Raw genomic sequence first — 26,050 nt, 5'->3', positions numbered from 1 at the left:
AAGTGCTCTAAATTAAGGTCTTCAGTCCTCCAGACTCTCTGAATGTTATATATGAAGGGCTTTGAAATGTTTCAACGATGTAATAAGGTGCGATATTAAATGCAAGGATTATTATTATTATTTTGCACACTGCTGGAGAGAATGCCACCTGGGTCTCCTCTAATTGGCAATTCAGAGAGTCTAGAATTTGTCATAAATACAGCCTCCGCTCAACTGGCTCGGGCCTCCTGCATGTCCCTCGTGCCCTCCATTCCACCATCGGTAGCTGAGCTTTCCAAAACTCTGGAACATTCTTCCTTTATCCCTCCACCTTGGCCCTTAACTTCCCTATCTTGAGGTCACACCTGAAGACTTCCTCTTCGACCGTGCCTACGGTCACCTCCCCCCCCCAGTGTCGTGCTCCGCCACTGTCAAGCGCTACCCTGTGTAAGGGAGGCTGTATATTTGTAAGTTGCTAGATTTTTTCTGTGTGATTTTTGATTAAGAATATTGGGCTTAAAATCACATCTGGTCTCTCAAATCTCAGGGAGTTTTGGACAATTTATAATCAGTCAGTCATTTGCTTTTTAATAATCCTTGCTTTTAATATAGCGCTTTTCACGTCGGGAGGACGTCCCAAAGTGCTTCACAGAACACACTGTAAAGTGAATTGACTGTCTATTTGTGGGCGAACGCGGCAGCCAATTGCGCACAGCAATGACCCACAAACAGTCGTAGATTGAAAATGACCAATTTATTATTGTTTTTGGTTTTGGAGGGATTATTATTAGGCTCTGTGTGGAGTAAGAAAACTTGCCCAAGGTTTCGCCCTCTGCCTGGGATTGAACTCAGGTCTCTCACTTGCAAAGCGAGTGCTCTAACAACTGAGCTACAGGACTAGACTTAAGTTAAAGAATTGCCCACAAATCTGTGGCAGGTTCAATTTAAAGGCAAAATGGCCTTAAAGTTTAAGACTAGGTAGAACCTTTGGCCTCAGATACCTCTCTAAAAGTGAAGACCAGTCAGTTAAGGGGAGGATAGAAATTAGAAAGGGTTGCGGAATTCTCTGCCACAGACTATTGTTAAAGCAAAGTCTGCAACTTCTTTTAGAAGGGGATTAGACGGTGGCTTAAGGAGGGGAATTAATAATAATAATACTCCTTGCATTTCATATAGCACCTTATCACATCTTCGAGACATCTCAAAGAGCTTCACAGAATAGACTGTGCATTTTGCATGAAAGTGGGAGCAGAGTGGGAGTGTGTATAGTGGTTCACAGAATCATACAGCACAGAAGGAGGCCATTCGCACCGTCGTGTCTGTGCCAGTCTTTGAAAAGAGCTTCCAAATCTACCACACTCCTCCCCCCCCCCACCCCCCGGCTCTCCCCATAGCCCTGATCAACCCCACTCTCCCGCTCTCTCCCCATAGCCCTGATCAACCCCACTCCCCTGTGCTCCCCCCATAGCCCTGATCAACCCCACTCCCCCGCTCTCTCCTCATAGCTCTACAAACTTGTTCTCTCCAAATAATTATCTACTTCTCTCTTAAAAGCTGTTATCAAATCGGTTCCCACCGGCCTTTCAGGCAATGCATTCCAGATCCCAACAACTGTCTGTGTGAAAACATTTCTCCTCCCCTTCCCTCTGTTTCTTTTAACAACTATTTTAAATCAGTGCCCTCGGGTACCGACCCACCGCCAGTGGGAATAGTTTCTCCTTGTCCACCCTATCGAATCCCCTCATAATTTTGAAAACTTCTATTAAGTCTCCTCTTAACCTTCTCTGCTCCAAGAAGAATAATCCTCGCTTCTCTACCTCTCCTGATAACTGAAGTCCCTCATTCCTGGTACCATCCTGGTCAATCTCCTTTGCACCCTCTCCAATGCCCCGACATCCTTCCTAAAGTGTGGGGCCCAGAACTGAACACAGTCTCTCGCTGAGGCCTCACCAGTGTTTTATATAAAGGTTTATCATAACTTCCAATTTTGTATTCTATGGCCCTATTTATAAAGCCCAGTATCCCGGATGCTTTTTTAACAGCTGTATCTGCCTGTGCTGCCACCTTCAAAGATTTACTATATGAACCCCAGGTCTCTCTGTTCCTTCATCCCCTTTAAGATTGTACCATAATAATAATAATCCTTGCATTTGATATCATCTTATATTGCCTCTCCTCATTCTTCCTCACAAAATGCATTGCTTCGCATTTCTCCACATTAAACTTCATCTGCCCGTGTCTGCCCATGTTACCAGTCTGTCTATGTCCATTTGCAGTCTGTTACTATCCTCCTCACTGTTTACTACTTTTCCAGCTTAGCATCATCTGCAAACTTGGGAATTGTCCTCCCTGTACCCAAAGTCCAGTTATTTATATAGATCACAAACAGCAGTGGTCCCCATACCGACCCCTGGGGGACACCATTGCACACATTAAATTAAAAGATAATAATTTGGTCACTCAATCCATGCGCTGCTGTGCGCAATTGACTGCCACGTTTCGCCCACAAAACATACAGTCAATTCACTTTACAGTATATTCTGTGAAGTGTTTTGAGATGTTTTGACAACGTGATTAGGAGCTATAACAAATGCAAGGATTATTATTATTATTATTATAGTATGGCCTGTCTCTGTGTGGTAACACTCTGAGATTGTGGGATTTGCTTTCTTGTAAAACCCTGTGTGAGTTTTCCAGGAATTCTGCCGGAGAGGAATTTAAAATCCCAGTTTGTGGTGGCAGGAGCAAGGTATAACCATTCAAAGATTCATATACATTTTTAAAAAATTGTTTCTTTGACACTTAAACCTTCCTCACCAATATCTGCTCACAAACTACTGTCATTCTCACTGAGCATCTCACACACACACACTCGCACACACACACACACAACAAAAACAACAAACTACATTTGTTTAACGCCTTTCATGTCAGGAGGCCATCCCGAACACAAACTTACTCACTGGCTTTCACACACACACACACACACACTCACTGGGGATCATACACACACTCACACACACACGCTCACCCATACACACACAGGGTATCACACACATTCACACACACACACACACACACACACTCACTGAGCATCACACAAACTCACTAGCCATATCAACCTGTTGGCTCAGTAGGCTGTGGCCTGCTCCACTCTCGTCTACCCGGCCAACCCCACCATCGGCGGTCAGACCCTCAGCCTTTTTGCCCCCACCCATCCCACGGTCCCTTCAGCTCCATCTCACAGTTCCTTCACCTCGCTCCCTCCCTTGCCTTCTGCAAAGCCCATCTCAAGACCCTCCTCTTCGACCACACATTCAGTTACCCTCCTACCCTCCCTGCCCTGACCCTGATCTCTGATCCCAACCCACAGCTCGGGTCGAAATTCCTGACTGTCCAGCGCCTTGGGATGTCCTCCCGATGTGAAAGGCGCTGTGTAAATGCCATTTGTTGTTGTTGTTAATAATAAGCATCTCATTCTTTTTGATACAGTGCCCTTCACTTCAGAAGAATGTCCCACAGTGCTTCACGGGACTTGTTTTGTGGGCATAAGTACACACTTGTGGGGACACACATACAAATACACATATAGACTTAAAAGCTACACACACACACGCACACACATATACACACACAGTGTGAGATCGAACACTTGCACATATACACAAATGCAAGCAGAAAATGTAGACTCAAGATTCAAATCCCAACCACACAAAGATTTCCCCGACACCCCATATGCTCTCGCTCTCAGACATATACATACACACACACACAGACTCAAACAGAGAAATTGTGAACAATAGGAAAATGGGATTGAGGACGACTGGAATAGATTGTGTGCCCATGGCTGTACACTCACACTTTGTTCGGCCGTACCAATACTTCCCCTCTCTGTGAACTCTCTCGAGTGCTATTCCAAACACATTGCATCATCTCATAACATGGACATGCTCCTGTCTGGTTTCTCTCTCTCTCCCTCCTCCCCCACTCTGTTTTTTCTATTCTCTCTCCTTTCTCTCACTCTCTTCTATCTATTCTCCTCTCCGCCCCGTACTCTCTTTCTCACAGACAGATGTCAGCTTGGCAGACATCAAGGCATGCAATGAGTGCCAACTCTCTGCATTGAATATGGACAAGACAGAAGCTATCCTCCTTGGATCCCGTCAATGTCTTCTTATCTGCAGCTCTGAACTGCTGAACTTCCCCAGTCTGTCCCTCAGACTCACTGAACCTGTGCATAAACTAGGCATGGGGTTTATTCCCAAGCTGTCCTGCCTACCCCACATCCGGCCCCTGAGCAAGACAGCTTTCCTCTATCTCCGCCACATTACCAGCCTGACTCGCCTCGTACCTCACACCCGATGCTGCTGAAACCCTCATCCACATAAATCTGACCTCCCTCCTCGATTTTTCCAATGCCCTCCTCGTTGGTCTCTCCAGTTCCACCTTCCACAGTCCAACTGACTCAGACCTCTGTCACTCGTACCCCCCCAGCCCCCCCCCCCAACCCCAGTCCTCGTCGCTAAATGAATTGATATAAAAATCCTCACACTTACCTTCATATCAATGCATACCCTGGCACCTTCCTATCTCTCCAACCTGCTCGCCCTTTGTGAACAATAGGAACTCCATCCACAGTCCCTTCACTTCCTTCCTTACCTCCTTCATGGCACATCTCAAAACCCTCCTCTTCTACCGGTCCCCTCCGCACAGCTGACTCGGGCCTTCTGGACACCCCTCCACCATTGGCTGCTGTGTGTTTGGCCACTATACCCCAACCCCCTGGAACTCCCTGCCTCAATCCTTTCTTTGCCGGTCTTCAGATCCCTTCTGAAGAATTTTCTCTTCAACCGTGCCTGCGATCACTTCCTTTCTCTCCCCGGCTTGGCTTCAAACTGTGCCGTTGTTCAGCGTTCCGAAATGCTACCCCATGTGAAGGTCGCTATATAAATGCAGGTTGGCATTGTTGAATCTAATCCAGGAGTTACCTGAAACTCAGTAACATTTATCGTGTGACTATCTTGTAGTTATTGCAAAATAATAATTAGAGTAATCCTTGCATTTGATATAGCGCTTTATTGCGTCATTGAGATGTCTCAAAGCGCTTCACAAAATATTTTGTGAGTGTAGTGACCGTGTATTTTTGTGGGCGAAACACGGCAGCCAATTATGCACAACAGTGTTCCACAAACAGTCGTGGATTGAGTGACCAGGTTTTTCTTTGGAGGGATCATTATCCCCGGAAAGCGATCTGCCAATTAATGAACAACCAGGCTCCTTACTGCTGGGTAAACAGAGCCATGTGGTGTAAGGAAACTTGCCTAAGGTTTTGCCCTGCCCGGGAATCAAACCCAGGTCTTATCATATTGAGGTGAACGAGCTGTACACCTGGTCCTCGCTTGTCCACAACACCTATCGACTTGTTGTTGGTTTGCTGATGCAGAACTGCACTAGACAGGAAAATAACACAAGCAGCAGATCAGCATTCCACACTCTCTTTCGTTCTTCTCATTATAACCTGAGGGTTCTGGCGAGCTCTGTAGCTTTGCTCTCCTGGCACAGCGAGCTTCCTGTCACTTCAGTACTGGGAGTGAGCCTGCCTGGTGTCAGCCTGGGCGAGGAGGGTTGCCAGTCAACCCTACAGCAAATTAATAACCTTGACAGCATCTATGCTACTCCATTACTCTCAGCCACACTGAATCATCCGTCATGTCACCATTCAGTGTTGTCTGCCGTCAGATCAGGTTCACTTCTGTGCATTCTCCTCATATCTTATCATATTGTATATGGTAGCAAAGTGGTTAGCGCATTCGCCTCGCAAGCAAGGACCCGGGTTTGATTCCTGGGCAGGTCAAAACTTTTTAGGCAAGTTTACCCAGGGGTAAATAGGAACCCGGTTGTTAGTCGATTGGTGGATTGCTTTCTGGGGGAAACAAAATTTGGTTACTCAATCCACGATTGTTTGTGTGACATGGCTGTTTCGCCCACAAAATAGACAATTAATTCACTTTACAACTTATCCGGTGATTTGACTTTGACATGGACCCACTCTGAAAGAGCTCTGTGTTCGGTCCCATTCTGTGCCGGGGGGAATTGCTGTCCGGGTCACCGGGAGAGAGAAAATCTCCCTTCCCTTTTCAAATAGTGCTGTGGGATCTTTATACCTACTATCTTTTTTAAATAAAATAAACCAAAGCATGAGTGGATCACCCTCCCATTGATGAATGAGATGTGGCAGTTGTGTATGTTATAGTACTACTAGGTTCTGACTATGTCTTCACTATGTCTCTCACTCTGGGAATAAACAGGCTGTGGAGGAGGACAGGCGCTAATCTGGGGCTTGATTATTAGGTTTGCCAATATTCTGGTGCTGCCAGTTGGTTACAATGTCAAAGAGGATTCCTGGTGGGAATTGATTTTTATAGCATGTAACAGTAAAAGGGTCAGGTTTCCCGTTCAGAAGAGAAATCTTCAAAACATCTAAGCCAAGTGGTGACTGCAGATCTGTGAGCACGGTAAGAACTTGCTGGCGAAAGAAGACCAAGTTCCATCTATTTCGCCTTCCATCATCCTGGCAGTCGCTTGACATATCGTGCCCCAAACTATACACTGCGTCTCCAGATAGTATTTTCTAACAGAAATCTATCTCATTTGTTCTCGAAACAAACAACATTTTCTGCTTCCATCGTCTGTCTCCCTAGGGAGCCAGTTCCACAAGCTTACTACTCGCTCAGTGAACTAGTGTTTCCACGAGAACTTGTTTCCTCTGCCGGTTGAAAGTTATTCCATCAAAAACGATGTGCATTTATATAGTCTGTCACATCTTCCAGAAAGGATTTCAGGAAGATTTTGAAAGAAGGCAAGTAGGCTCACAGCAAAGGCATGTTGTGTGTCAGCCTGGCTCACTTGATAGCACACTCTCGCCTCTGAGTCAGAAGTTGTGGGTTCAAACTCCATGTCGGAACATGGATTCACATGGTCTAAGGTGACACTCAAATGCGGTACTGAGGGTATGCTGCATTGTTAGAGATTTTGTCCTTCAGATAGTATGTTACACTGAGGTCCTGTCTGCCAGTTAAGGTGGATGGTAAAAGCACTATGGCAGTCACTCCACAGCTATTTGTGGGATATTACAGTGTGAAAATTGATTGCGCTTTTCCCCACAAAACACAGTCATTTTAATAATTTAAATAACAATTTTTACTATTTGATTTTGGAAGAGATCTAGAGTTTACCACGTCAAATATCATCTCCAGTTTATGCTCATCTCTCTAAACTCCCCATCTCAAAGAGTGTTAGATTGCTGTGTGAGATTTGAAGAAGATTCATTTGGAGCTGTTATTTATAATAATACTTGCATTTAATATAGCCCCGTTCACATCGTTGAGCCGTCTCAAAGCACTTTACAGAAGACATTGTAAAGGGAATTGACTGTATATTTTGTGGGAGACACACAAAATATATTTTGTGGGAGACACACAAAATATACTGTCAGCAGCATCCCACAAACAGTCGTGGATTGAGTGACCAAATTATTATTATTTCTTTTTTTGGAGGGATTATTACCCCCGGAAAACCGATCCGCCAATCGACAAACAACCAGGTTCCTACTCATTGCTAGGTAAAGAGAGGTGTGTGTGTGTGTGTGGAGTAAGGAAACTTGCCTGAGGTGAAGGAACACAACCGTGGAGCAGGACACTGACTCAGAGGACAAGGAGACGATGGTGTCAAGGCCCAGCCTGATGCACAACTGAAAAGCCTGTTGATTTTAGGAGAAAGGGATGACTAAGGGAAGTGAGGTGTTCCAGAGTCTTTGAGGTGCCCGTTATATACAGTCACCAGGTCTGGTTGAGAGGCTGGAGAGGAGAGGTCACCTTTTACGTGTAGGTGTTCAGGAGTGTGCAGGAGAGACAACCTTGGTGCAAAGCACAAAGTCCTATAAAGACAAGCCTCCGCTGTAGGGATAGTGAAGTGTTTGCTTCGCTCATGAATAAAGAAGGAAGAGGTAAAGAAAGAGAGAGAGAGAGAGAGAATGAAAGAGAGAGGGAAAGAAAAAAGTGCAATTTTTATCAATATTGAATCAACATGTCTCAAAAACTGCTTCCCAGGTAACGGCTGTGGTGTGTGGCGGCCTGTGCTTTGTGTAGGCAGTTCTTGCTGTCATGTGGAGACCAAAGCTTTGGTCCCTGACAGGACTGTGTTGTGTATATGTTCTTCCTCATTTAATACAATTGAAAAAATGCCATCTCCGCCTTTCAACCTCCCAACCTCCCACCCTCCCAGCCTCCCAGCCTCCCAATCTCCCAGCCTCCCAATCTCCCAGCCTCCCAGCCTCCCAACCTCCCAGCCTCCCAATCTCACAGCCTCCCAATCTCACAGCCTCCCAACCTCCCAGCCTCCCAACCTCCCAGCCTCCCAACCTCCCAGCCTCCCAACCTCCCAGCCTCCCAACCTCCCACCCAATCTCCCAATCTCCCCCCCCCCCCCCCTCCCAGCCTCCCAACCTCCCAGCCTCCCAACCTCCCAGCCTCCCAACCTCCCAGCCTCCCAACCTCCCAGCCTCCCAACCTCCCAGCCTCACAGCCTCCCAATCTCCCAGCCTCCCAACCTCCCCCTCCCAACCTCCCAGCCTCACAACCTCCCAATCTCCCAACCTCCCAACCTCCCAGCCTCCCAATCTCCCAATCTCCCAGCCTCCCAACTCCCAGCCTCCCACCTCCCAATCTCCCAACCTCCCACCTCCCAGCCTCCCAACTCCCAATCTCCCAGCTCCCATCCCCACCCCAATCTCCCAACCTCCCAATCTCCCAGCCTCCCAACCTCCCAATCTCCCACCCTCCCAGCCTCCCAATCTCCCAACCTCCCAGCCTCCCAATCTCCCAACCTCCCAGCCTCCCAACCTCCCAGCCTCCCAACCTCCCCCCCCCCCACCCCCCCCCCCTCCCACCTCCCACCTCCCAATCTCCCAGCCTCCCAATCTCCCAGCCTCACAGCCTCCCACCCTCCCAATCTCCCAACCTCCCAGCCTCCCAATCTCCCAACCTCCCAGCCTCCCAACCTCCCAGCCTCCCAATCTCCCAGCCTCCCATCTCCCAACCTCCCAGCCTCCCAATCTCCCAGCCTCCCAATCTCCCAGCCTCGAGAGCCTTAAACCCCCAGTCATCACACGTCTGACCTAAATTATCAAGTGCTCGGCTGAAGCCTCTTACATCCGACACAGCCAACTCAAGCCGTTCACAGAAATGTTTTCATCTCTCATGGGCTGTGGAAGAGCTTTTTCTCTCTCTTTCTCTCTCTCTCACACAACACACACACGCAGTCTTTCTCTCTCTCTCATGTTCTCTCTTGCTCTCTGTCTCTCTCTCTCTCTCGCTTTCTCCCCTGCTATCTTCTCTCAAACACACTCTTGCTCGCTCTCTCTCTCTCACGCTCCCCCATTCTCCTCGTCTGTCTCTCTCTCTTTTGCTCTCTCTCTGTAGCTGACATTTTGATCATTACAAATCTCCAGGGCCTACAGACTTTCTAAAATAGAAGCAGACACAACAGGGCAACAATTTTGCTGAACCCTCCTAAGCAACATCTTGATTTGCAGTTTGGAAGCTGAGTTAAACGGTTGACATAGCAATGCTGTCACAGTAAAGGCCAACATCAAACTCTGTGACAACCTTACTGTAACCTAAGAGTACACCATCATCCTGAATACTAAAAATATCAGCCTTAAAGAGACCTCATCTCCCTACCCCACCCCCACCCAGAGGTTCAGGAAAACTCTCCCCTCCCCATGTTTATTTGATGGAATGAGAGCGCTAAGCTTCAGTGGTTCAGCCTTGGGTAGAGATGCCTCAGAGAAGACCTGAAGGGTTTGAGAAGAACAATACTTTCAGATAAGCCAAGCAAACATCACAACAGGAGTTTAGAGTTTTTTTTCACTATTACAATTTCAAGACAGACACCAGGAAATATTTCTTTACTCTGTTACACCAGCCCATCTGCTCCCTCAAAGCCAATGAACGCACCTGGCTTAAATCAAACTTAACTTAGATCTGGCTGGAACCTTATCAAATCTTATCACTCTGCTCTTGCCACCACTAAATCGGTGTCCTACTCCAAGATAATCTTGGAGGCCAAGGACAACCCCAGGCTCCTCACCAACCGACTTCTCCGCCCACCCTCATATGCCTCGCCCATCCTCACCTCAAATGCCAACTGTGAGGCGATGCTGGACTTCCTCGAATCCAAAGTCAAGGGGATCCTATCCTTAAAAAACCCTCCCTGGACCCATCTCTACTCTCAAACTACTGCCCCGTCTCCAACCTCGCTTTCCTCTCCAAGGTTCTGGAAAGAGTTGTTGCTTCACAGTTTCACTCCTTTCTTTCCTGCCACTCCCTTCACGAACCCCTCCAATCTGGTTTCCTTGTCGCCCACAGCACAGAAACAGCCCCGGTCAAAGTGTCAAATGACATTCTGTCCATCTGCGACCAGGGCTCCCTTTGTTTCCTCGTCCTCCTTGACCTCTTTGCTGCCATCGACACCGTCAACCACTCTATCCTCATCCATCACCTTTCCTAACATCTCAACTGTCCTTGACTAGTTCAGATTGTACCTCTCACACCGCCTCCACTTCATCTCCACAAGCGGTTTCTCCTCCAACCCCCGGACCATCTTGTGCGGCGTTCCTCAGGGCTCTGTCCTTGGTCCCCTCCTCTTCAACATCTATATGCTCCCTCTTGGTGACATCATCCGCAGACATGGGGTCAATCTCCACAAGTGTACGGATGACACCCAACTGTATCTCTCTGCCTCCACCCTTGACTCTAGGACCACTGCTGTCCTGACAGAATGTCTGTCAGACATCAAGTTCTGGATGAGAGCGAACTTTCTTCAGTTGAACAACAACAAGATTACATTTGTATAGCGCCTTTCACGTCGGGAGGATGTCCGAAGTTGATCGGTAACAAGACCGAGGCCCTCCTGATTGGCTCCCGTCAACGCCTCCTCACCTCAGGCGCTGACAGCATCACCATCCATGGTTGCACACTCCACCTTGCTAAGCCAGTCCGGAACCTTGGGGTCTTGTTTGACCCTCAACTATCCTTTCTGCCCCACATCTGCTCCATGACCTGCTCTGCCTTCCCCCACCTCTGCAATGTTGCGCGGCTCCGACACTGTCTCACACCGCAGGCCGCAGGAAACCCTCATACACGCCTTCATTACATCGAGGCTCAACTATGCAAACTCACTGCTTGTCAGCCTCTCCAACTCCTCCCCCAACAGCCTGCAGATCACCCAGAACTCTGCAGCCCGTGTCCTCTCCCGCACCAGGATCCACAATCCTATCACCCCCATCCTTGCCCGACTCCACTGGCTTCCCATCACACAGAGGATACAGTTCAAGATCCTGGTCCTCACCTTCAAAGCCCTCCATGGCCTCGCTCCCTCTGCGAAGTCCTAACCCCCTACGATCCTGCTCACTCCTTCTGCTCAGCAAACTCCGGCCTGCTTCCCGGCCCCCGCCTCGTTTGCCCCACCATTGGTGGGTGGGGGTTTGGCTACCCTGCCCCCACCCTCTAGAACTCCATCCCTTAGTCCCTCCATCTCGGCCCTCCCTTGTCTCCTTCAAGACCCATCTCAAGACCCTTCTCTTCGACTGTGCTTTCAATAACCCTGCTTCCCCCCCTGCCCTCCACCCTCCCGATCCTGACCCTCAGCTCAGGTCCAAAACTGTCCAGCGCCTTGGGACGTCCTCCCGACGTGAAAGGCGCTCTACACATGTAATTTTGTAGTTGTTATTGTTTACTCAGAGGGTAATTAACAACTGGAACAGGTGACCAGGAAGGATGGTTGGGAACCAGGTCACTGGGACTCATTTAAGAAGCAGCTCAATGCTGTGATGGGAAGAAAGTATGGAACGTTTTTATGGAGGGAAGAGATCAAATGGAAGGACCTTCTTCATCGAAACCTCTCTTATGACCAGTATTGAGAAGGTTCTGAGCTTTTTCCCTCCCTACAAACATTTTGGTGGGGAGGTAATAGTACAATAATCCTTACATTTGATATAGCGCCTTATCACATCATTGAGACGTCGCAAAGTGCTTCACAGAATATACTGTAAAGTGAATTGACTGTATATTTGTGGGCGAAATGCGACAGCCAATTGCGCACAGCAATGTCCCACAAACAGGTAGTGGTTTAGGAGAAGATTAAGGGGCAATTTAATAGAGATGTTCAATATTATGAGGGCTTTTGAGAGAGCAGACAGGGAGAAACTGTTTCCACTGGCGGGTGGGTCAAGATAATTGGCAACCAGAGGGGAGATGAGGCAAAAAAAAAATTTACACGGAGAGTTGTTAGGGACTGGAATGCACGGCCTGAAAGGATCAGTGGAAACAGATTCAATAACAACTTTCAAAAGGGAATTGGATAGGGACTTGAAGAGGAAAAATTTGCAAGGATATGGGGAAAGAGCGGGGGAGTGGGACTGGTTGGGTAGCTCTTCCAAAGAGCCGACACAGGCACGATGGGCCGAATGGCCTCCTTCTGTGCTGTGATATTCTATGATTCCATGGAAGAGAAGGAAGTAACTGGATGATGAACAACTCACCGCGTTGGAGCCTGGCCTCCCGCCAGCTGATGAGCGAGTGGCACTGCAGGCGGCTGTGGAGGAGTCGATGTTCCAGATCGTCCCGGCCTCCGGCCTGGAGGCGGATGCGCGGAGGGAAGCAGTCTGGAGGAAAGAGTAAGAGAGAGAGAGAGAGAAAGGGGAAAAAAACACAGAAATGCTTAAAAAAAGAAAATCATCAGAATGTCTCAAGTGATAAATAAAAGGTGGTGGGGTGGGGGTGGGGGGGTGGGTGAGGGATGAGAGACCATGGTTAATTTGACGAAAAGTCATTGATCTGAAATGTTAACACACTTTACTCTCTCCATAGATGCTGTCTAACCTGCTGAGTGTTCCCAGCTATTTCTGTGTTTATTTCAGATTCCCAGTATTTTGCCGTTTCTTTAATGTTTAATCAGGTCCTGGTTGGTAATTGGGGGGGGTCAGTGTTTGGGTAACAAACACACATCTGACATTAGAACCATGATAACCTCGCATTTGATACAGCGCCTGATCACGTCTTCGAGATGTCTCAAAGCGCTTCACAGAATATACTGTAAAGTGAATTGACTGTATATTTTGTGGACAAAACGTGGCAGTCAATTGTGCACAATCAGGAAGCGAGTGATCATTATTTTTAAGCGATTATTATTATCCCCGAAAAGTAATCCACCAGTCGACTAACAACTGGATTCCCACTTACTGCTATATAAACAGAGGCGTGTGGATTATGGAGAGTTGCCTAAGGTTTCGCTCTGCCTGGGAAGCAAACCCAGGACTTAACATTTGCAAGGCAAATGCTATGGGCTATGGAAATCTAACGTACAAAATACCTCAGAATCTAATGTTGGCAGTCTTAAATCCAATCTTTTTTTAAATCCTTGGATCGACGCTTCCGACTCAAGACTAGGTTCAAGACTGCAATGTGAGCTGGAAAACTGAGCGTCCCAGGAGGATGGAATTGTCCTGTTCTTCCTAACAACCTAAAGAGGTGGAACTGGTCATTGATGATTGGAAGTCAAGCAGTTAACAATGAGAATCAATGGCAGCTCTCTGTGGCTGCAACAACAACAACAAAATTACTTTTGTAACGTGCCTTTCACGTCAGGAGGACATCCCAATGCGCTAGACAGGCAGAGTTTTGGATCCGAGCTGGGGGTTGGGATCGTGAGGGTGAAGCATGGTTGAAGAGGAGGGTCTTGTGACGATGGTTTTGAAGGAGGCAAGAGAAGGGGCGAGGCGGAGGGACTGCGGGATGAAGTTTCAGAGGGTGCGGGCAGAGTGGCAGAAGGCCCACCCGCCAATGGTGGGGTGTGTGACTTGGGGGACATGAAGCAGGCCGGAGCCCGCTGAGCGGAGGGAGCGGGCAGGTTGGTAGGGGGTTAGAAGGTCATAGAGGTAGGGGGGAGCAAGGCCGTGGAGTCTTTGAAGGTGAGGAATTGTATCCTCTGTGTGATGGAAGCCAGTGGATTTGGGCGAGGAGTGGGGTGATGGGGTCGCGGAGCCTGGTGCTGGAGAGAACACGGGCTGCAGATAAGTATAACGCAGCATAAATCTTTCATCAGTGGAGTCCGGTAGCTCAGTGGTTAGCGCACTCACCTCGCAAGCGAGTGGACCTGGGTTCAATTCCCGGGCAGGGCAAAACCTTAGACAAGTTTCCTTACACCCCACGTCTCTGTTTACCCAGCAGTAAGTAGGAATTCGGTTGTTAGTCGAATGAGGTAATAATCCCTTCAAGATTTTTTTAAAAAAATAATAATTTGGTCACTCAATCCACGACTGTTTATGGGACACTGCTGGGCGCAATTAACTGCTGCGTTTCGCCCACTAAACATAGTCAATTCGCTACACAGTATATTCTGTGAAGCGTTTTGAGACGTCTTGAAGATGTGATAAGCGCTGTATCAAATGCAAGGATTATTGTATTATATATACAGTATATATTATAGATTAACCCTCCTGTGTTGATCTCAGTGCCGGGAGTTCAGTACCACAGGAACGCTACTTGCAATAAACTCACAGTGCTCCCCACCTCCACCCCAACCCCCATGAGCAAAGCACTGAGCGGTGGGACAGACGGATTAAACACCAGATAAAGGTGACTAACTCGTCAATGGGAAAGGCCGGGGGCCATGTGGAATCTTTCTGCCCTTTATTCGCTCCTTGTCAAGGGAGAAGAATACATCTGAGAACGTAAAGAAAGACACATATAGACGTTGGATGGATAGAATCTGACCTTGCCCTAAATTGCCCACACTAGGAACCGTTCAGCAATCACCGGATAGACCTTATTACTCGCCAATAGCAACAACACGGCCCACAAGACAATCAAGAAGCATAAGTCTCTGGGTAAGTCCATGTTCAATCAATAGTGTGTTTCCAGGTTTTCCTTCAGTGAATATTTTTTGAGTTATGGCATGAATCAATAAATATTTAGCCAAGAAAATGTATTTGGTTGACCAAATTGGCCACCACTGCTCTCAGGTGACCCTTTATGTTGGATGAGACGTTAAACCCACGTCCCGTCTGCCTGTAAAGGTGGACGTTAAAGATCGCTCACTCGTTTGTGGGACGTTAGCATGTGCCGCTGCGTTCACCTACGCAATACACAGTCACTACGTTTTACTGTAAAATCCTGTGAAGTGCATTGAGGCATCTTGACAAATGCAATTTATTATTAATGTAAACAGCTCACAGACTAACAACGTGTCCGAATGTCCGACAGGCGGAGTGGGCTTCTGCTCCTGTACCTGAACTATTAGCTGCTTTGCAAATATTATTATCATTAGTTATTATTATTAGTGCTTTCAACCACTACACCCCAAACCTTGGGAACACTCTCCCTCAATCCCTCCGCCTTGCCCCTCTCTCCCCTCTTTCAAGTCCCTCCTGAAGACTTTCTTGTTGGACTGTGCTTACAGCCACAAACACCCCACTCCCACCCCACCCCTCCCCGGCTTGGAGTCAGGCTCCACCACTGTTAAGCCCTCTGAGACGCTTATCCTGCGAGGAGAGCGCTATATAAGTGCATGTTGTTGTTTTCGGTGTTGCAATAACTGCCCCCCTCCCCCCCCACCTCCTGCGATCTGAATTTACTTCATCGTTTCAGAACGAAATTCTTAAACACGGCCTTCATTTTGAAGTTGGTTTTCTGTACGTTTCCTCGAGGGTCTCGAGAAAGACAATTTCAAAGTTAAGGCAGAATTGAACAATTTGCCAAATTCTGGAGGTTCTAAAATGGTCAATGCAGATCTGATGTGTGTTTGATCTATTTCTCTGTCCATCCCATGTTCTGAACCATCTCCTTGGGTAATAAAAGCAGCAACACCTGCACTTGTTGGGAGTGGGTTCCACACAACCTGTACTGTGCGACAACAAGAACAACAACAACATGCACAGGGCGCTTAACAGTGGCAGAGCCTGACGGTCGAAGCACGGTCGAAAAGGAAGGTTTTAAGGCGGGACTTGAAAAAGGGGAGAGGGGGCAAGGCGGAGGGATTGAGGGAGAGTGTTCCAAAGTTCGGGGTGTAGTGGCTGAAAGCACGAGCTCCGATGGTGAAACGCAGGGTGTGAGGGACAAGCAGGAGGCCGGTGCCAATCGGAAAGCGACCCCCGGAAAGCGATTCGCCAATCAACTAACAACTGGGTTCCTACTCACTGCTGGTAACCCGAGGCGTGTGGAGTAAGGAAACTTGCCCAACGTTTCTCCCTGCCCGGGAATCGAACCCAGGTCCTCTCGCTTGCGAGGCGAGAGCTCTAACCACTGAGCCACAGGACTCTGTTTCCCTGCCTGAACTTCTCACATGTGCATCTATCTCCTTCTTAAACAGATTTGTTCTCAAAACTCCTCATCACCTGTGGTCACCTGGAGGTGATGAGTTCCCGCTGTGAATGTTCCGCTTGTGCCTCTGCTTCAATAATTCACCTACGTTCCTATTATACTCTTCAGACAGCTCCACAGGGAAGGCTCTTTGTGTGAGCGGGCTCGGTGTCAGGACTCGGAGCTCACAGCCCAGGCTGGCACTCCAGGACAGGACTGACTACAGTCTCACAGGTGCCATCTTCCCGCAGCGAGGTGTCAGCTCCCTTGCCTTGCAAGCGAGAGGACCTGGATTCAATTCCCAGGTGGGGCGAAACCTTAGGTTTGGATACTCTTAAGCATGCTGACCCCCTCTGTGTCACCCCATCACCCCCACTGTGTCACCCTATCATCCCCACTGTGTCACCCCATCACCCGCACAGTGTCACCCCATCACCCGCACAGTGTCACCCCATTACCCCCACTGTGTCACCCCATCACCCCCACTGCATGTGTCAGACACTCGTCTGGGCAAAATAAAATGATATTAAAGATGACTGATTCTGTAGCTCGGATCAGCTCGAGCAGAACATTCCACATCCTCACAACCTGTTGTCTTTCTGGTCTTAGTGATAATGTGAAGATTGTGAGGCGCTGTGACATTCATCTCAGAGCAGGCAATGTGGAGAGAAATGTTACAGCACAACTCCCTCTATTGTCCCTCTCTCACTCTTTCTCTCTCTGTGCCCTGACTGGCAATCATTCAGATCCAGATGAACTAGTCATTCACATTCACATGTCTTAGTACTTGCCTTCAAATGCGCTATTATCTATTCAGCATCAATGCCCTGTGAAGCGCTTTGAGGCTGTGAATATTATAGGTGTGGCACAGTATAATGGAAGGTTAATTAACTGACGAGTGTTACCGTGGTTGGAGAAGAGAGAGGGGAGGTGGTGAGTCAGGGGTTTTGTCCTGTGGTTGGTTTTTAACCGTCAAAATAGATATTTGGACAAAGTTTTATAAGAACATAAGAAATTGCTGGTGAAAGAAGACCAAGGTCCATCTATATCGCCTCCCACCATCCTGGCAGTCGCTTGACATGTCGTGTCCCAAACTATACACTATACCCCCAGATATCTTGGAAGCTGATTCGATAACAACTTTTAAGATAATTATTTGGGGAGGACAAGTTTGCAGGGCTATGGGGAGAGAGAGGGGTAATGGGATTGATTTGGAAGCTCTTTTAAAAGAGCCAACCCAGACACGATGGGCCGAATGGCCTCCTTCTGTGCTGTATAATGGATCCCTACAACTGTGCTGTGGAGTCCTGTAGCTCAGTGGTTAGAGCACTCGCCTCTCAAGTGAAAAACTTGGTTTCGATTCCCGGCAGGGCGAAACCTTGGGCAAGTTTCCTTACTCCACACACCTGATAATAATCCCTCAAGAAAAAAAAACAATAATAAGATTTGTCACTCAATCCATGACTGTTTGCAGGACGCTGCTGTGCACAATTGGCTGGCATGTTTTGCTCACAAATATATTATTATTATCACTGTAAACTCACTCTACAGTATATTCTGTGAAACACTTTGAGGCATCTGGAAGACGTCTAGAAGGTGTCCTCTGGTTTGATTTTAAATTCCTCACTCTTGTTTTCAAATCCCTCCACTCCTCTGTACCCCCCCCAACCTCTCTCTTCAAAGAGTGCCCATTGCCTTCGCTCCACTGGCCTGGCCACCTCCTTGTCCCCCGAATCCTCCGCTCTACCATCAGCGGCCGTGCCTTCAGTCACTATGCCCCAAGGCTCCGGAACTCCCTTCCTCACTCCCTTCACCTCGCTCCCTCTCTTCCTATTTTCAGGTCTTGGCTGAAGATCTTTGTTTTCGACTGCGCCTTTGGCCTCCATCGTCCCTCTCCCCCTCTTCCACCATCTTCCCTCTCCCCCTGGCTCGGCCCAGGGATCCGTTACTGTGAAGCTCTGAGACGCCGTCCGGTTTGGAGGGCGCTGTATAAATCCAAGTTGTTGTTGTTGTTTCTGTTAACCAATTCAAAGTGATTTCTGGGATTATAGCATTTGAGCATCACTGTGCTGTTCGACACCAGAGGTGAATTCAGGAGCTGCCTTTGTAACTTAGTCCTTCAGATCCAGTGGCTGTTATTGAGACCATCCCTTACCCTGGCATTGATACCACAGACACTGGAACCCAGCACCACAGACACATCACACAGAAAACTTCATGGCACTGATTCTCAGCTTGAACCGCTGTCGAACCTTGTTGTTGACCTCCACCTTTCCTTTCTCCCTCACATCCATATAATAATAATAGTAATAATCTTTGCATTTGATGTAGCGCCTTTTCACGTCTTTGAGACGTCTCAAAGCGCTTCACAGAATATATCGTAAAGTGGATTGACTGTATATTTTGTGGGCAAAAATGCGGGAGCCAATTGCACACAGCAGCGTCCCACACAGAGCCGTGGATTGAGTGACCCAAAAAATGTGTTCACTTAATCCACGACTGTTTGTGGGACACTGCTGTGTGCAACTGATTATTATTATCACTGCATTATTATTATTATCCAGTCCCTCACCCAGACAACCTTCCTTTACCTCTGCCACATCACCCTACCTCACACCCAATCTCGACGATCTTTAAATAGATCTCCCTGGCCACCCCAAATGTGTTTGTGTGTTTAGTTCAGTCATGTACCTCCTACTCTATGTTTATCTGAGTATTTGTGTCTGGCTGGGAGGGAGCTATCTATAGCCTGAATCTGTCCGGTTTACAATTCTAACAAACAAATGGGGTTCCACCTCTGGCAGCATTGGGATTGGGAGGAGTTAACAAGAGAGAGTTGGTTCTGTCTAACAGAAAGGCAGGATGTGTTTATTAATGTACGTGCTCCAAAACACAGGCAGTAAACCTCACAACAGTCCTGGGGGGCGTGGGCAAGGGGGTGGGGGCGTCAAGAAGGATGAGATGGTAGCAACTGAGTTCAGCTCAGGCCCATCCAAACCCATTTCGTCATTGGAGAAGCAGCACAGCTGATGTTCTGTCCATTTCTGTTAACTTTCTGATACAGTCGATCACTGCTCAACGTCGCAGATCATTAAATGTTTTACAATATAATACAAAATGACATTTACACTGCGCCTTTCACTTCAGGAGGATATCCCGAGGCACTGGATGGTCAGGGATTTGGACCCGAGCTGGGGTTTGGGATCAAGGAGGATGGAGGGCAGGGAGGGTGCGAGGGTGGCCGAAAACTCAGTCGAAGAGGAGGTTCTTGAGAAGTGCCTTGAAGGAGGCAGGGTAGGGAGCGAGGCAAAGGGGATGTGGGATGGAGTTCCAGAGGGTGGGGGCAGGGAGGCTGAAGGCCTGATCGCCGATGGTGGGGTGGGCCGAGCGGGGGACATGAGCAGAGGGAGTGGACAAGTTGATATGGGGTTAGCAGGTTACAGAATAGGGAGGGGCAAGGCTGTTGAGGACCTTGAAGGTGAGGTAAAGGATTTTGAACTAAATCCTCTGGGGGATGGGGAGTCAGTGGAGCTGGGCGAGGGTGGGGGTGATGGAGTCACGGATCCTGGTACGGGAGACAAGAAGAGCTGCAGAGTTCTGGATGATCTGCAGTCTGTGGAGGGAAGAGTTGGGAAGGCCGACAAGCAGGGAGTTGGCAATAGTTGAGCTTAGATGTGATCATGGATGAAGATTTCAGCAACAGTTTTACTTGAAAAGAAACAAATTGCAAGGCTATGGAGTTAGAGCGAGGAATGGGACAAATTGGGCAGCTCTTCCAAACAGCCAGCACAGGCTGAATGACTTCCTTCTGTGCTGTAAGATTCTATGGAGTCCTGTAGCTCAGTGGTTACTGAGGACAAGATAAGGCGCTATATCAAATGCAAGGATTATTATTATATTATGAGTCTCTGATCGGTGTTGCTCTTGTTTGTCTATGTGCTGGAGAGCTGCAACCTTGGGTTACACCCTCCCACGCACTGTGCTCTGGTTATACATTACTCAATACAAACCTTAAATATAAACGCTCGCCACATCCTGTGTGTTACATTTATAAATAGGATAACAAACCCCAGGAGCGAGTTACTGCCTGGATTCTTTCCGGGGGAGGGTGGGGGCCGGTGGTTGGGGGTTTCATACAGAGATAACAACAACAACTTGCATTTATATAGCGTCCCTCATGCACGATAGCGTCCCAGAGCGCCTGACAGTGGCGGAGCACGACCCTGAGCTGGAGGGAGGGTGAGGTGACTGTAGGCACGGTTGAAAAGTAAGGTCTTCTTGCCTCCTTCAAGATCCCGTCTCAAGACCCTCCTCGTCGACCGCACCTTTGGTCACCCTCCTACCCCTCCCCGCTCTCCACCCCTCCTGATCCCAACCACAGTGTGGATCCCTGACTATCCAGCACCTTGGGACGTCCTCCTGACGTGAAAGGCGCAATATAAATGTCATTTGTTGTTGTTGTTTTCAGGAATGACCTGAAGATGGGGAAGGATGGGGCGAGGTGGAGAGAGGGTTAGAGGAAGAGTGTTTGAGAGTTTCAGGGTAGTGGCTGAAAGCTCGGCCACCGATGGTGGAACGGAGGGCACGAGGGACAAGCAGGAGGCCAGAGCCAGTCGAGCGGAGGCAGCGGGTAGTGGGTTGGGGAATTAAGCAGATCGGAGAGGTAGGGAGGTGTCAGGGTATGAAGGGATGTTAAGGGAGTGTTGATCAGTTTGACGATAGGGAGCCAGTGGAGCTTGGCGTGGCCTGGGATGAGGGGTAGTGCAGGTGAATGTGTGGGCAACTCCACTAATCCTGGATTAGCCGGGTCTCATGGACAGTGCAGCTGGGGAGACCAGGGGACGTTAAAATAATCAACATCTCAAAACGCTTCACAGGTCAAGTGAAGGGACCATGGATTTTATAGGAAAATACGGCAGCCCATCATCCCCACTGTGTCACCCCATCATCCCCACTGTGTCACCCCATCATCCCCACTGTGTCACCCCATCATCCCCACTGTGTCACCCCTCATCCTCACTGTGTCACCCCATCACCCCCACTGTGTCACCCCTCATCCTCACTGTGTCACCCCATCATCCCCACTGTGTCACCCCTCATCCTCACTGTGTCACCCCATCATCCCCACTGTGTCACCCCATCACCATCCTCACTTGGTTAGTTTCTCTGACTGAACCTCCGCACTGAACACTGATGTCCTTTTACTGTAGGCAGATCTGATGTGGGTTCTTGCTGAATGCCATTGCTCAGTGTGTGTCTGTGACACTGGCTTCAGCCATCAAACAGTTTAATGTAATCACAGGCTCGATTCATAGAACCATAGAATTATACCGCACAGAAGGAGGCCACTCGGCCCATCGTATCAGTGTCGGCTCTTTGAAAAGCGCTTCCAAACCAACCCCCACTCCCCCGTGCTCTCCCCATAGCCCTGATCAACCCCACCCCCCGCTCTCTCCCCATAGCCCTGATCAACCCCACTCCCCCGCTCTCCCCCATAGCCCTAATCAACCCCACTCCCCGCACTCTCCCCATAGCCCTGATCAACCCCACTCCCCCACTCTCTCCCCATAGCCCTGATCAGCCCCACTCCCCCGCTCTCTCCCCATAGCCCTGATCAATCCCACTCCCCCGCTCTCCCCCATAGCTCTGATCAACCCCACTCCCCCACTCTCTCCCCATAGCCCTGATCAACCCCACTCCCCCGCTCTCTCCCCATAGCTCTGCAAACTTGTCCTCCCCAAATATCTCTCTACCTTTCTCTTAAAAGCTGTTATCAAATCGGTTCCCACCGGCCTTTCAGGCAATGCATTCCAGATCCCAACAACTCTCTGTGTGAAAATATTTCTTCTCACCGCCCCTTGGTTTCTTTTAACAACTATTTTAAATCGGTGCCCTCGGGTTACCGACCCACCGCCAGTGGGAATAGTTTCTCCTGTTCACCCTATCGAATCTGCTTATAATTTTGAAAACTTCTATTAAGTCTCCTCTTAACCTTCTCTGCTCCAAGGACCACCACTGCCCACTTCCCTCCAGTCAGAAAAACAACCGTTCACCACCACTCTCTGCTCTCTGTCTCCCAGACAGTTCTGTATCCGCTGCCACTGTCCCTTTAATACCGTGGGCTTCAACTTTGCTTACAAGTCTCTTATGTGGCACTTTATCAACCGGATTGACTGTATATTTTGTGGGCGAAACGCGGCAGCCAATTCAGCACAGCAGTGTGTGCAATAGTGGGATAAGCAAGGATTATTATTTAATCAGGCTGCCACACACAAAACTTGGCTACAAGCTGTGCTTCCTCTGAGCAGCGAGCAGATGGCACTACAGCACCACATTTGGAGCTGCTGCTCCACACACACAGAGCTCACAGGTTTATAATATAATAAAAGTTTCACAGAATTTACTGTGAAATGGAGCGACTGTGTATTTATAGGCCAGGGCACCGAGAGAGAGAAACTCCCTTCTCTTTCTGACTTGGGATCTTTAATGTCCACCTGAACAGTCGGGACCTGGGTTCAATGTCTCCGAAAGACAGGGCCTCCGACAATGCAGCACACACACCCCCCAGCACTGCATTGGAGCGTCAGCCTAGACTCTGTGAGTTCAAGGTCCCGACGCGGGGGCTTGAACCCACAACCTTCTGACTCTGAGGCGAGGGAGAGAGCGCTACCACTGAGCCAGGCTGACTGCACCAATTGTATACATTTAACAGGTAAAAGCTCTTGTGAAAGCTTAACAAGTTCAGACCCAGAAATTACCCCCAAAATACATTTACAGGTGTTTTATGGGACACTGCTGTGCGCAATTGGCTGCTGCGTTTCACCCACAAAACATACTTTATATTGTATACTGCGAAGCGATTTGAGACGTCTTGAAGATGTGATAAGGCCCCAAATCAAATGTAGGGATTATTATTATTAACTTTATGAATCATATAATCACCCAAGTCGTACATTCACCCGAGTCCCAATCAGTTTCCTGTCCAAACCACTTGGATTTCTTTGCACTACTTGTACTGATCACCTCCTAACTTATAACACCGCTCCCCTAACCTGCATTAGTCCCACATGACCCAGCGACACGTGCAGACTTTACCGCTCGGCTGCATTGAATCACGGGAAACCTAGTCTCGATCCTCGACGCATGTGCAAAGAAGATCTTCATTTCCCGCGATTCAGTGCGATTCAAACATTTGCCTGTAACTCTGTCTGTCCAGCGCCTTGGGACGTCCTCCCGACGTGAAAGACCCTATACAAATGTAATCTTGTTGTTGTTGTTGTTGCTGGTAATAGCACATGAGGCGACGGGTCAGGACACATTGAATCGCAGGGAATGTCGTCCTGACAATTACCAGTGTATTGAATTACGCCTGCGCCGGGAAGATTATTGATTATATTGGATTTGATGCGACTCATACAGTTTACCTGCAACTCAGATTTAGCTTTAAGTCATATTAAATCTTGTGGTCCTGACTGACACGACGATGTATGTGAGTTTTACTGTGGTCCAGAATTTTTTGGCACTGTTGATTTTAGGACCTAATATTGTAAGATGGGGTGTGTTCCAGCGCCTTGGGACATCCTGACGACGTGAACGGCGCTACACAAACGTAATGTTGTTGTTGTTGGTGTGTGGGTGGGTGGGGTGGGGGGGGGGGAGCTGTTCTGTGCCTGTTATTCTCATACCAGCCACTGAGGGGCAGACAGAGCACACAGTCACACACAGTACATGGGTCAGAGCAACAATACGGACCACAGTAACACACAGGGTTACAGTGTACAGTGATACACACCAGAGGGCTTTAGCTGCCCCAACTCAGCAGCTGTCCCAGCGCACAGTCACTGGGGGCAGGGAATCTTCCCTCTCAGCTCCTGTTAACCCTGCAGCCAAAGCCCTAATGGGGAGGGTGGTCCTCGCTGGACAAGCAGCAGGAAAGCTTGGCCAGACAGTGATATCAATGGCAAGCTGTGTGGGTTTAGCTGGTTAGACTCCAGCTGTTACCCCAACACACACTCTGGGCTCCCCCCCAAGCCTTGGCTCCTGCCAACCTGCGCCTAATACTATACAGAATTAGATAAGCAGGATGCATCCCCGCCAGGGAGAGAGAGAGAGAGAGAGAGAGCGCATTCCATTCAAAAGACTGGGATTTCCATGTGTGGGTGGGATGCCTGGAAATCTCAGTTTGGTTTGGAGACTCTCAAGCAATGGTGACAGGTTTCCGCGTGTGTCAGACACCCGGCCGGGCAAAAAAACAACACTCTGGGGTCACCCAAGCCGTGGCTAACCCGGGGCTCCGACTCTCTGGCATTGGGGGAGCGGGGAGTGTCTCTGTTCCAGGGCAAGCGGAAGGTGGAGCTCTCAATCATCAGGTTTGAGGCCGGGTTCCAGCGAGATTCAGGCACCGACTGAGCTCAGCAACACACAATAACCTAACAAGGTCCCAGGACCAGCTCAGGCCTCTTTAATCCAGTAACAATCAAGCTTTCCGCTGCTTGTCCAGTTAGGATCACCTCGACCCGTTGGGGCTTTGGCTTAATAATAATAATAATAATAATCCTTGCATTTGATATAGCGCTTTTCACGTCGGGAGGACGTCCCAAAGCGCTTCACAGAACACACTGTAAAGTGAATTGACTGTATATTTGTGGGCGAACGCGGCAGCCAATTGCGCACAGCAATGTCCCACAAACAGTCGTAGATTGAAAATGACCAATTTATTATTGTTTTTGGTTTTGGAGGGATTATTATTAGGCTCTGTGTGGAGTAAGGAAACTTGCCCAAGGTTTCGCCCTCTGCCTGGAATTGAACTCAGGTCTCTCACTTGCAAAGCGAGTGCTCTAACCACTGAGCTACAGGGCTTGTAGCATTAACGAGAGCTGAGTGGGGAGAGTCTCCTTTATAGCCAGTGTTCCTGTGACAGCTCTCCCTCCAGGTTTGGTGTCAGATAATAATAATATAATAATAATCCTTGCATTTGATATAGCGCCTTTTCACTTCTTTGAGACGTCTCAAAGCGCTTCACAGAATATACTGTACAGTATAGTGACTATATATTTTGTGGGCGAAACACAGCAGCCAATTGCGCACAGCAGCGTCCCTACAAACAGTCGAGGATCAAATGAGCAAATTATTATTTTTTATTGATTTATTTTTTGAAGGGATTATTAGCCCCGGAAAACGATCCACCAATCGACTAACAAGCGGGTTCCTACTTACCCCTGGGTAAACAGAGGCGTGTGTGAGGAGTAAGGAAATTTGCCCAATGTTTCGCCCTGCCCAGGAATTGAACTGCTTGTGAGGCGAGTGCTCTAACCACTGAGCTACAGGACTCCAGTGATAAAAGATTTTTGCCGCGTTCTCGTTGTTATCGTTTGTCACTTGCTCAAAGAGAGAGCGAGAGAGAGAGCCTGTGGGTAAGGTTGAAAGGAAGTAGCTGTATTATTACTGGAAAGCACGTAATGGGTGAAGAGCTCATTTATTGATGGGTTGCATGCCATGTTATGTCTCTGTAATTTATCAGGCTCCTCAACAGTGAACCGATTAATGGTGCTTTATTGCTGTACAAAAGTTGTTATTGTGGCTAAATATTAGATTATCTCTGGATATAATTTGATTGAAGAGCGTGGAGCCCAGCGGGGAGATGATCTGTCATT

At 48.4% G+C, this 26,050-nt stretch overlaps 1 protein-coding gene across 2 annotated transcripts in view; it reads right to left on the bottom strand.

Annotated features, from left to right (window-relative positions):
• The window catches only part of LOC103186664 (RNA-binding Raly-like protein), a 215,206-nt gene that overhangs the window by 78,596 nt on the left and 110,560 nt on the right, over positions 1 to 26,050 (bottom strand). For both annotated transcript variants that reach the window (XM_042340296.1, XM_042340295.1), the window contains one exon: positions 12,581 to 12,703. In XM_042340296.1, coding sequence (XP_042196230.1) covers positions 12,581 to 12,703 — 123 coding nt within the window. The remainder of the gene's footprint in view (positions 1 to 12,580; positions 12,704 to 26,050) is intronic.

The sequence above is a fragment of the Callorhinchus milii genome, unplaced genomic scaffold, assembly GCF_018977255.1.
Source record: "Callorhinchus milii isolate IMCB2004 unplaced genomic scaffold, IMCB_Cmil_1.0 Scaffold14, whole genome shotgun sequence".
In the NCBI taxonomy this organism is placed as follows: Eukaryota; Metazoa; Chordata; class Chondrichthyes; order Chimaeriformes; family Callorhinchidae; genus Callorhinchus; species Callorhinchus milii.
The sequence above is the reverse complement of the archived record's forward strand: the minus strand, read 5'-3'. Positions and strand labels throughout refer to the sequence as shown.